Source organism: Oreochromis aureus, linkage group 18 (genome assembly GCF_013358895.1).
Source record: "Oreochromis aureus strain Israel breed Guangdong linkage group 18, ZZ_aureus, whole genome shotgun sequence".
In the NCBI taxonomy this organism is placed as follows: domain Eukaryota; kingdom Metazoa; phylum Chordata; class Actinopteri; order Cichliformes; family Cichlidae; genus Oreochromis; species Oreochromis aureus.
In genome coordinates, this window is record NC_052959.1 from 28,683,068 (window position 1) to 28,696,068 (window position 13,001).

General features: G+C 43.0%; 1 protein-coding gene across 7 annotated transcripts in view; it reads right to left on the reverse strand.

The window, feature by feature from the left end:
• The window catches only part of LOC116331649 (partitioning defective 3 homolog), a 235,355-nt gene that overhangs the window by 100,589 nt on the left and 121,765 nt on the right, over positions 1-13,001 (reverse strand). For 3 of the 7 annotated variants that reach the window (XM_031754405.2, XM_031754401.2, XM_031754400.2), the window contains 4 exons: positions 12,137-12,276; positions 11,380-11,508; positions 7,641-7,676; positions 4,933-4,980 (listed from right to left, as the gene is read on the reverse strand). In XM_031754405.2, the coding sequence (XP_031610265.2) occupies positions 4,933-4,980; positions 7,641-7,676; positions 11,380-11,508; positions 12,137-12,276 (353 nt within the window). The remainder of the gene's footprint in view (positions 1-4,932; positions 4,981-7,640; positions 7,677-11,379; positions 11,509-12,136; positions 12,277-13,001) is intronic. The other 4 variants (XM_031754404.2, XM_031754402.2, XM_039601967.1 and 1 more) reach the window with 2 other exon arrangements.

Here is a 13,001-nt window from a genome sequence, read left to right on the forward strand (position 1 = left end):
TTTATTCGGCTTCTCGTTTCGGTTCCCCCTCTTATCATTTATTCCTACGAGCACACCCGACATTAAAACATCTAAATTTGAGGAGCCATCGTTTTTGCTTTTATCCTTGACACTAAAGTAGTGTTTGCGCCACATGAAAAACAAGCTTTTCTCAAAGTACTGTGCAGAAAGATGCACTTGAAAACGTGAGCCTCAAATTTGAACTCAGTTCAGATAAACACAGCTTAAGTCTGAAAACTCTGAAATCACAGGAAAAATGCTTTTTGTCTAGTTCACAGGTGGCATCCATAAAGTAAGCAGCTTCTTTCTCAGTTATCTGACTTAAGAAATGGAAGAACTTATACATGAGAACAACCACAGATTGATGAGACTGGAGTGTTTAAAGTCAGCACAGGTGATGACAGTGAGTTGGACGGGGCTTTGAGGATTAACAGGCTTTAACTCAGAGCAATAACTTTTGGTTTTTGTTAACTGCTGACCAAATGTTGGCTGTAACATAAAACTTTATAGTTTGACACTTAAAAGAAGGAAAAGATGACGCATCAGATTCTCGTCTTTAAGCCCTCTCACACACACTAGCTTTCTGAAGCCTTCTGTCCCTCTCGCGTTCTCATTTTCACTCATTCCCATCCACCCCCCCCAAACCTCTCCAGTGCAGCACATCTAATGCAAGTCTCACACCTTCAAAGCCTCTGCTCTTTTTTTGTATGTGTGCAGTAACTAAAACTTGAGCATTACGAGGAATCAGACTCTTTTCCTGCTTTTCCCTTCTCCGCTGCGGGGCCTGGAATGATTAGCTTGACTTTGGCTGTACAAACCTGTCGATTTGATGGCATCTGGAAAACTCAGTTGAGGGGAATTTTAAGGGGGGGGAGAAATGAGGGCTGGAGGTGATGACTGAAAAGAGAGAGAGAAGTAAAAAGGGGGCAGTGAAGGGTGTAATTGGTCGAGAGAAGTCGGGCGTGGAGAGCATTGTTGGCTGCCTACTGTAGCACAGTCCATCTCTGCTTATTCATACTCCAAATCTTTTCATATTCCTGGCTTTCTATTGCTGCTTTAAACACTGCCATCCTCGCTCTTTGTTCCTGTATCTTCATCAGCATCACTCCGTCTCACCCTTTCCACACTATACCCACAAAGTGCCTGACTTTGGTCGTTTCTGCTATCATCCTTTTTTTCCACTGAAGAAAAAAAAAAAATGTTCATAGCCTCTTCCCTCGTCCTCGTCTTTCCACTCTCCTCCCCTTTTCTCCCACCCTCCTTTCCTGCTTCCCCCTTTTTCTCCCCTCTATTCATGACTCCTACTTGTCCCCCCTCCTCCCTCACCTTCTCTCTCTTCTCCCACTCGTTCTGATGCGTCTCGCTGTAGCTCCATGCTGATAAACCATGAATATCAAATACCTGTGTGATCGACGCACCCGAGGCAGGCACAGCACGGAGGAGGAGAGGAAGGCAGGTGTGTGGAGTGTGTATGTGTGTCATAGAGAAAGCCAGTGACAGGGGGAAAGACAGAGGAAGTGTGTGTGTTGGTATGATTTGTGTGTGTGAACAAAAAAAAAAAAAAAAATGCTATCCTTCTATGATATGACTATGCTGATAGACACTTCCTTTACAGCATTATGGAGGCTGATATGCACACACACACACACACACACACACACACACACACCCCGTCACATGTTCAACTTGCAGTCCAAAACTAATCAGCTGCCCTCTTTCTAGCTCTCCCTCTCCCTCGGCCACTAGAAACCATTTATAACCTCATCCAACCCCAAGCAATTACACTAGCAGCTGCTCCCAGTCACTCTACGCCCGTGTGTGCTAGTGCGCGAGTATACTTATGTGCAAATGTGTAGTGGTGCGTGTGCATCTGAGGTGTTGCGTGTTTGTGTAAATCGTGCCATATGGCTCGTGCGTTTTAGAGTTTGCAATGTGCAAAAGGCTCTTGATAGTCTATGTAGCTGCATACTGTGTGTGTGTGTGTGTGTGTGTGTGTGTGTGTGTGTGTGTGTGTGTGTAATGTGCTGTATGGGTGGCTGTAATGTGTGTGTGCGTGAGGGTACAGGCCAGGTGGCAGCTTGAAACATCACTTTAATTAAGCCAAAAAGCCTGTTCTGTGGTAGAATGGCCCTCTCTGATTGACTTGTATGTGTCACCACCGGGCCGCTGCAAAACACAGAAACACCACTGTGCCTGCTGCCACCGAGCTGCAACCATTAATCACTGCTGCTATTCTCCTGTGCTAATAATGATACAAGTTATGTAACTCCAGTAATGACTTCTTGCTACATTACAGCTAAAAAACCCACTAAGCTGCTATTTACCTGAGGTGGCGATAACACCAATATTCAGATCATGTACACTAGTAAGAGCAACAGATACCCCATCAACAGAAAAACTCCAATTTCAAAGTACATTTTAGTTTACAGGGTTGCAGTAAGATATGAACTGTCCACCAGTTGTGACTACTCTGTATTATATTTGACTAGAGGGAGATCCATGTTACCCGACATCATACAGAGTGCAAAAAACTGTCTGAAATGAAATGTTTACAGCATTGTCACGTCTGAGCTTTTGGCCATTAAGGATCACCTGTACACTGAGTACACTGGGCACAGTTTTAGAGCTTTGGACAGTGGTTGAGTGGTTAGAACCTATGGAGTTTGGAGTTTGGAAAGAAAAGCATCTGGACTTCTTTAAGTTTCCTTGAAGACGTTTCACCTCTCATCCGAGAAGCTTCTTCAGTTCTAAGAGCAACTGAAGAAGATCCCTTCCCAGATGTCTTAACGCCCACTCACATCCTGGGCCAGTAAATCACATGTGGGGGTGGGGATAGTTTCACAATGGGCTCACCCAAAACCTTGACTCCTGTAATTAGGTTGAGGATCAACAGGGGGTTTATGACCCTCTTGGGGGACACTCCTATAGGGCTTAAATCTGGGACTCTCCACCAGCTGCTGTTTGAACTGAAGAAGCTTCTCAGATGAGAGGTGAAACATCTTCAAGAAACTTAAAGATGTCCAGACGTTTTTCCTTCCAAGCTTCTTAGACTACAAGGACCTGAATTGCTGAGAATCTTCACAGACACAGTGGTTTGGACCGTTGCCTCACATGTGTAGAGTGACTGGGATCAGGAATCCACTGGTCAGCCAGGAGCTTCCTGTGTGGAGCTTTCATGCTCTCTCGCTGAGTACTTCAGCTTCCTCCCACAGTATGTTGGATTAATTGGTGATTCTAAATTGGGCATAGGTGTGATTGTGATCATGAATGACTGTCAGTCACTCTGTGTTAGCCCCTTTGTTCAGGGTGTAACCCGCCTATCACCCTCAGGCTTTAGCCTCCCCACTGTTGAATACACATAAATAATAGGAAAAGCATAATAGGTACTCCTGTGAAATCAGGCTTTGTTTTATTAGTTATGCTTGCTTTGTACAAAGACACCAGCACTTTAGACTTTAAATAAGAATACTTGTCACTGATATTGCCAGATAGATTTATGCTGACGTAGGCCATCAGACATGCAGCAGCAATAACCAGCCACCTAATGTGGAAAATGCTGAGTGAGGAATATCATTTCAGATCTTTTGAGATAGAGATATGATGCAATTATTACCCAAGTCAGTAGAGCTGACTCGTGGCTATAAACACAGCTAAACAGTGCTAGGTTCTCCAGAGGTTGAAACTGAATGCCTGCCATGGAGTCTGCTGTTATGATCCAGAAATATGTGAGATAATTTCATTAACTTCCTGGAATGAAAACTTTGGTGACTCTGCATTCTCTTACAGTTATCAAAAATGAATTACGACCCCATATTCCACCGTTGACAGCATTTATTGCTTAACAAATAAACTGTGCACAGTTGTTTAAATGAAATATGGCATAATGTTTGTTATAGTTTTGCAAAACCTTAGATGAGTCCAAAAAAAAAACCCCGGACACGTTCGGTACTTTACTTCATATAACAACTGCTATATCGGGTGCTATATGTTACGAAGCGTTGAAACAAAGAGCAGAAGACAGAAGCTTTGATGCATCATGCGCTGATATTTTCACACACTGACCTTGTTATTATGAGCTGCAAATAAAACGATGTTGCATTAATGCATGGCGTTGGTTTGTCCTGCAAGTTGTAGTTTAAAAACAAAAATACAAAACCTCCCACACACCCGCACCACACTTCTGACCTTCTCACAGACAAATACAGTATAATACTGCCAAATTTTTCTGTAAATATATGCCGTGTCATGGGCGGCCAACGCACATCGTATGCTGAATGCTTTATCACGCTGTGAAAAAATCCTTCATCATTACACCAAAATGTGCTAACAAATTACCATTTCATAACAGCTTTGTGTGCGAGAGAAACATTCACATGTGATAGATAGCATCTTGGCACGGCGCTGCTGTAGCATTACTGCTGCTCCTGCTGATGGCTTTTCAATATAGCATTGCAGTAATTTTCCATAAGCCAGTATGACTAATGGCATAAACAATGGAGCTGAATGTTCACGTTATGGGCCCATTATGAAACTATCAGAGCAGGCATGTAAAGACGGATGCCTTTGATCAGCACTCTATTGTAGCAGCCAGGTGCAGAGAAGAGGATTTAAGTCTTAAAGTGTGTCTTAAGTGTGCGTGTGTGAGGCAGAGAGAGAGAGGAGGGGGGGTGAAATAAAGAAAAGGAGAACTAACAAAGACAGAGACAGGAGACGAAACAATGAAAACTGAAGAGAAGAAGGGGGCGAGGAAGAGACAGAAGAGAAAACCCAACAAAGTCTTTTGTTTTTACAGACCATTGGGAAAGCAATGGATTGCTTAAATGACTCCCAGTCTATTTGTGCAGCCACCCAAAGTATCTCATTTGCCTTTCATGCCTTTTTTCCCTATACAGCACATAATAGCCCACGCTGGTGATGTCATGCAGCAGTTACCTCTATCAGCCAATGGTGTTTCCCGGCTGTCACAGGCTGCCGTGGATGCTAAAGGGAGCAGTCAAAGTCAACAGGTTAGACACAGAAACCCCTTAGACATGGACCCCTTACTGACTCCAAGACACTATTTGCAATAAAGAACCTATTTGGCCAGAAAGTTTAAAGTGACATGACCAAATATGTAACAAAGAGGGTCATGGGCGCTAATGCCATGGATGAAGGGCTAAAAGAAACAGGAGTCTCCTTAATCATTGGCCATTTTTATTGCAATGACTGGAGAGCACGGTGGCTTTACCGCGTAAAAAAAACATAACAAAACAACTAAAAGTTTTAGCCAACCTCTAAAGCACTACTGTAAAATCATGTGTGATTTTTGGGTCATTGGACCGATTTCATAAAGCGAGTGCTTTTTCCACTTCAGTTGCTGCATTTTGTCTGCCGTGTAACCCTTGACAGAGCTCTCTCAAAGGATGAGTCATGCTGTGCCAGCTTCCAAACACCCAGCTGAGTGCCGGCAAAGCCGCGGATCTAAAAGCTGTCTACATAGTAAGTTTCGTTAGCTTTTTAACGCTACTAACTGCACTGTGGAGATGCATAACAGAATACGTGTTTTCAAAAAGTCAAAGAAAATCAACAGATATAATTAAGGTCCCCATGCGGCGCGCTGAGCCTGCTTTTTACTTACTGCTAAAGAATCGAAAGCTTTAGATATGTTTTAATTAAATGCTTTTCAACTTTGGACAGTTGGCTGAACAAAATTAATGATTTGAGAGTGATTTGAACTGTCACAATGTTCTGTAGTTGTTTGTATTATGTGGTCACTTAACAAAAATAATAAGGGAATGAAGACAATAATAACGAGCCGCTGTCCCATGGGCACTGCTGTTATCCCGTCTTTTCCATTGGAAAGCTATCTAATATTTGAAAATGCATGTCCATTAAAAGATGTTCTTTCGGACCCACGCCCTGCCCCTTACACCATCATGGTGCCTCTGCTATTGTTGCTGTTATCGGCAGTGAGATGTTTAAAATGAGGCGCCTGACAACAGATAACATCTGAAAAGCACTGAATCCATTATGGCGGTTGGTGTTCCGGGAAAGGGTAAGGAGAAGGCTCATCTGGAGGTTTGGAGTTTGGAAAGCAGGAAAGAAGGGAGTTGAAAAGAGACAAAACGGGAGTGAGAGGAGACAGCAGGACTGTGGTGCTTTTTCTTATCCGTCTGGCTCCGGTTCACATCGATCTTTAGGGTGGGAAACATCCAAAATTGAGGAAACGGACATTATTTTCTTGCATTAAAGACGCAAATTGCAATATTGCTGCATTATATATATATAAATAATTAGGCTAGCATCAATTCCTATAAAGATAGAGTCAGAAAGAGACAGAACCACATGAAACTGCTACACAAACCACACGGATCACCTGGATTGTTTTTTACATTACTGAGAAAAAAGAAATATGAGTAAAAGGCAAAAGCAAAGCAATTAATTCCCAATAAATATTCCAAACGTTTAAACTTATAGTGCACTTTTGGAAGGAAAACAGCACAATGCTTCCAAGGATGACTTCTACCATTCCAACTTCGAAACGTGACATTGAAATGGCAGCAATGGGAGACACAGTGGTGTTTATCTGCACTTATTCTAATGCTTCTGGAATGATACGCGTCATCTTTTCTGCACATGTGCACACATATGAAATGTGCCAGCTGCAGTCACAATAGTCAACAACGCCCCGCCATAACGCTTCGTCACGACGAGGATCATCCCCACAGCTGGCAGGTACAACCGCCAATCAGATTAACTGGGCAATTACACTTCTAATGTGCCACGCAAAAACCTAACCAATTACCTGCACTCAGCCAGATGTAACCTGAAGGTAAGGCCAGATGTGAAGACGTGAAGTCTGTTAAATCACAAATCAAATTTGGCATGTAAATGGAGAGTTATGGAAATCTGAATAGCTTTTTAATACGAGCAGTAAAAACAGATGAGCTTTTAACAGCTGCTGCAATAGAGAGCCTTTTTGGGTAATGTGTGCCATAAAGACCACACTGTAACAGTTGGAGACACTGTACATCCTGATGAGAGCTGATTATTCACAGAAGGTAGATTCTGAAACACACTCCATAGGGTACGATCCCAAGATTAAGAATCTCTGTCAGACATTTATAGCACGCTATATACTTTATGTTAAGTTCCTCAATTACGGAAGCCGTTATCTATTAAAGCTGTCAAAGTGTCTGTGCACGTTTCACTGCACTGTCTGCATTTCCCCCTAAACTAAACTCGGTTTGTTATTCCCCTCACATATCGGAGCAGGTCTGCAGCAACAAGGCCAGACTGACAGCCTTATCCACAGCCAACAAATACAGCAAACTTCCACCTTCACTGGCAAACGCAGCTCTGAAGGGAGTTATGGAGCAAATTATACTGCAGCACAGCTTCAACAGCCACATACTGATGAAGCATGAAATTGTGACTTGTTACAGCATCTCTAGCTACAGATTTAAAGTAGTGACTAACACTATAGGTAGGGTACTGACGTGCACTCTGATTAACCAGCTAGTTTAGCAGCAGAGGCTGGATGCATGCATAAGTTGGGTGATAAGAGCAGGAGGGGGAGTTTGGGCTAAATAAAGAGGAGGGGGCTGTTAAAGAAGAGAGGTGGAGGTTTGTTGCAGGTCGGTGTAAGGGTGGTGTCTTACCAAATCTCTCGGGATTTGCATCTGGGGCTCAGCATTCTAGAGGATGGAGGAGGGACAGAAGAACCAAAAGTAATCAGGAAATGAAATATACTTCTTCACATAAACAGTGAACATTCGACTTGAACAGAAATCAGGGAGTGGGAACTAGTGGATAAAGTGATGCAGTTCAAGAAAATGTGCATGCAGGATATGAAAATGATAAATCTGACGAGTGCTGAGACTTTGAGTATCAACCGTGGCTCGGAAACAACTGAAGCGGTTGCAAAGACAAAATATCATATCATCGAAATGCTGTCTTTGCATCCGCACAAACTTTTACAGTTTCACTTTCATTTACTCTAGATTTTTTTTAACCATCCAGCTGTGCCCCATCGCAAGATGAGACAAACATCCAGATTGCTTTCATCGCAAGAAAAACGACCCGAATAAATTCACAGCCACAATCTTTAAAGTAAAATGCTCCGTGCAGACTGAGATTCTGAAGCTTTCACACAGTTTTGACTGTAAATAAAAAGTCAGCATCAGTCATCAAACAAAACAACAACAACAAATGTTAGTGAGCAACAGAATTTGGCCAAGCCCAAAGTGCGGTTAATAAAGGATCGTCAAATGCATTCGGCACAGTTTAGTAACTGCTTTGAAAAAGTTGCCTGAATTTAACTACCGTATTTCCCGGACTACAAAGCGCACCTGAATATTAGCCGCACAAGCTAAAATCAGGGGAAAATCCTGTTTTGTACATACATTAGCCGCACCTGACTAAAAGCCACAAGGTGTTTCAATGTTTACTTATCATATGTAAGAGAATATGCACAAAGGAATTGTCAGGAAAGAGATGGCTGTTTGGAGACACACCCTTTTATTAATATTTTGAAAACAAATTAGGGGTACATATTTGCATAACTTTTAGGTATATGTACAAGTACCGGTAATTACAAGTACGAAACATGTACTGTGCTTCATAAATGAGTAACAAATGTAGTACATAACAATAACCTACAGCACACCAAAAAATAGATTCAGCCAACCTTTTAGGCTCAGGTGCAGTGACACGGCTTTAACAAGAAGAAAAGTCAGTCATTCACCACCATCTTCCTGCGCACTAAAACCACCAAAGTCCTCTTCTCCAGTGTCGGATACGAACAGGCTCAGGATGGCTCGTCATCCACTCTCAGCTTCTTTCCTTCGTTGTCACTTTCAAAACCAAACAAATCCTTGTTGTCAGTGTCAGAGTCGAACAACCTCTGAAGGGCCGTGGCGGTGTCCTCTCTCCATCATGCAGCAGTCCAGCCCTTCAAAATCCGTTGGTGATCATGGATGTTTTCACACTTTTCCACGCTGTCAGAATCCACTGGTGGAGTTGAGCATAACTTGCTTTTCGCAAGTTTATCCCCGCCGTCATCCACGCCCCACTGAACGCAGTGCGCTACTTTTGAAGTTTGTTTTTCGGCTGCTTAGACGGCACAGTTGCCTGGTGGATGGACACGTGACCAACATACCACTCTTAAAGCCCGATACTGTGTGTCTGATCACATGCCCTTCCGCCAGGCAACGTAGTGCCGCACAACAGCGGAACAAACAAAACAAATCGCCTTACGAAATCACAAAAATCATAGAAAAGCCGCACCTGACTAAAAGCCGCAGGGTTCAAAGCTTGTGCAAAAAGTAGCGGCTTATAGCCCGACAATTACGGTACATTCAAAACTGTAAAGGACAGAGCTGCTTTTTACAATCCTGCTTCTCTCCGAGTGAAACTAAATGTGATTTTATGCCAGATTTTTGTATTGGTGATGCAGGAATTTGAATAATAATAGAGCAAATCTGAATAACATTTCCAATTTCTTTGTTAGTCTACCATTATAGTGTAAGCTCAATTTCCTGCTCAGCGTATTATGTGTCACACTGATGTAGTTTCACATTAGTGATAAAATAGATTGTTCAGCTTAGATTAAGGGCTTTTATACCTGCTGAGAATTATGTCACCTGTAATACAACAGCTGCTCACTTAATTCTTTTCATTACTCTACATTAGATTTAATATATTAGGCTTAGTAATCGCCATTTGTAATTCATAACTATGTGCCAAGAAAGCCCGATCTGGGTTTTTTTAAGCTTAAATTACCCAAGTAATGCGCTACTGTGAATTTAGAACATCTTTCACCCTTATGTTGTTGTTAACTGACAGACTGTTTCGTCTCTACAGGCTCTAAAACGCAGAAGAAAAAGTGCAGTCTAGCCTCAGATAGAGACTCAGGCTGCTCATTTTGTGCACTGGACCTCATCTCCCTCGAGTCCCATCTCAGCCCTTTCACATCGCGCTCTCCACCCTCTGCAGCTGATAACCACAGATCAAATAAATCCTGCCATCTAACTACCAGCTATGCAGAGTCAGCCAGACTTAAAGCTCTGCTGTAATCTAAAGATGAGTATCGACCAGTGTGGCAGTTTGCCTCATCAAACTTCACCCATGGCGACAGCCAGCCAATAGCCTCATCTGCATCGCTCACTGTGATAATTGTCACCAATCAGCCGTTTGATTGGCACCGCTTGCTAGTGAATAGCTGTTTGTGGCTCTACTGGCTGCCATGGCTTCTGAAGGTAGAGGGAGAAATAAATTTTTGACACAGCAGAGCAGAGATTTAAGGCTGTTTGGTGCCATTACTCACGTTAGTACTCAATAAGCTGTGTTAAAGCCAGCTAGCAGAGGTAGGGAGATAGCAGAGAAACCTTGACTGTTGCTGTAGAGTAAACACCAATGTGGTTTAAAGCGCACCCACAGCCTCCACTGTTCACTTCCCACACATTAAAAAAGCCACTTAATTCTCTGTGTTCTGCCATCTTGCTTTTGCCTTGGTCATTATAAGCTCCCTTCCCGATTAAAAAACACAACTTTGAGGTAACGCCATACATGCAGAGCATCCTATTACATGTTTCTGCAAAGATAATTAAGTACAACATCTGGCACCATGTAAAAACATGAACTTCATGAACATAAACAAACATGAAAACTAAATTAGCATCAGTATGCATGAATCACTGAGAGTGGCTTCTGCCAAGACTGAGTGACAGCAGCAGCATCCAAAAACTGCTCACAAACAGTTGTGTTTCAGTTTGTAAAATGTAATGTGTGTGGACTACGCCTGATTGATATTCAAGCCAAGTGTGTTTTTCACTCTCTGCCTGCTACCTGCCCTGCGTCTGTCTTTTCATCCACACATCCATCAATCTACCGAGTCAGCTTGGAGGCAAAACACAGTGAGAGGAGATGGAAATGCAGATGCAGAGAAGGTTACCCACCAAATGTGAAGAAAGAAAGGGAGCTGGTGAAGTAGAATGAAAAGAGCGGGAGAGGAGGGTGATGGATAACGAAAGACTGAAGACAAAGTGAAATCGCGAAGAAAGGAGAGGGTGAAAAGACAGCTCTACAGGTTTCCACCGAGGCTAGCCGCGACTTGATAATAAAGAGCGGTGCGGCGATGGAGCAGGACCATCAATCTGCATGCTCGGCTAGCGTGCTGTGTTAGCTGGGAAATGAGAAGACGGCACAGCCCTCACTGGAAGGATTAACAGGGCTTGTGACAGCTCAGGATCACACATGGAAGCGATCACACATGTGCCAGAACACACCATCTCTGTATATACATAAATTACATATATATGTCATGATATGTAATGCATTATGGTGACAGGGTGAAGAGCTGCAGTGATGCTTCGCTGAGGTGGCGAGCAGCCAACGTACCACTTCTCGGGGTAGGAAAGCGTCCTCCTGGCGTAAAACCAGCAGCCCCACAGCCCCGCCCATGGGTGTAGCTCTAAGCAAGGAGACCACCTCCTCCTGGGTCCGCCCATTCAGGTCCACGCCATTCACCTGAACAGGAGACACAGTGATTGGATTAAACTCTACATTATCTTGTATGGATTATTATCTAGGCTTGTTTTTAAAAAGGTGAAACACTCAAATCTCTTAATTACGCCTTTTGGCCGTGACAGAAAAGCAGCAACACTTTACATTTTTATCAAAGCGGCACATGGTTCGTTTTCTAATTTGATTAGTCGATCAACTAGTCGCTTTAGCTCTAGTTCAAACAAAGTTTGAAAATGAGAAAAACATGAGGATAAAAGGATTGAAAGTTTTGGTGGAATAACCCCATACATTCAGAGCCGCACAGTGTAATCCTTTATGCAAATGGTTTGCAACGTGGGATGATGCAACTTCAAAAGCCGTTCTGTTTTTGCTGCACGAGATAGCGTGTGGAAGCATAGTCTTCGATTTAATTTCAGGATCCCCATTTCCATTTAAAACAGTTACGAGAAAGGAATTTGCTACACTTCAGCAGATGGCAAGCAGCGTATATCACATATTTAAAATTGCAGTTTCTCGTATTTTGGAACAAAATCACCGTTCCTACGTGATACACATCTACTTTCCAGATCACAATCACCATCTAAGACTAAATTAAAGCCTCCTCACACATGCCTTGTAAAGCATCGCTTACCTCTAGCAACCTGTCTCCTGCCTTGAGACGGCCATCTTGGATAGCAGCTCCTCTGGGCAGGATATTCTTCACGTAGATGGGTGCTGAGCCCCCAATGGGAACATCCCGTGATGTTATACTGAAGCCGAGTCCCTCGGGGCCTGCGGGATGAGCGGGTGAATAAGTGAGGATGCAAAATCTAATGATAGGATCTGGTTTTATCTTGACTTACAGTCTCCTCTGTACCTCTGGATCTCAAGCTGCTAAAAATATGTTAACATTCAACTGATAAAACTCTCCTGTATCTGAGAGGGCAATAATATTGGCTGGTGTTTTGGGAGACATTTAGCTGAGAGTCAAGTGGGTTCTTTCATTAGGAGTAAAGGGTTGGTATGAATATAGTTGTCCCACCCGAGGGGAACACTTGACCCATTAACAATGAGTACCTCATCTCTTTTAATAGAGCACACTCCTAACCAGTTTTTCCAGCACCATCATCCAGTAAAAAGTGGCCCACCTTACCTGAGTTAAAGAGTGCGTCCCCCAGTGTCAGAGGAAACAACTGCAATCCACGTTAATAAGTGAGGCCGTTGTTTAGGCCACTATTTACTACTGCAACATCATGATAAACGTGATCTGTCTGATTCAGCTCAGCATGCAGCTGAATGATTACATCATACTTTCAGGAAATAATCAGTAGCATATCACAATGCTGAAAAAAAACAGAGGCAATATAATCAGCATTACAGCGACAACCGGTGCTGTAGATTTCACAATAAATGCCTCTGACACCATCGTTTATGAAATCTGACTCTGTGTTTTGAGAAGAATACACTAACGACTCTCCTTTCCCTTGTGACCTGGCCTTTAAGGCACACAGCACCCT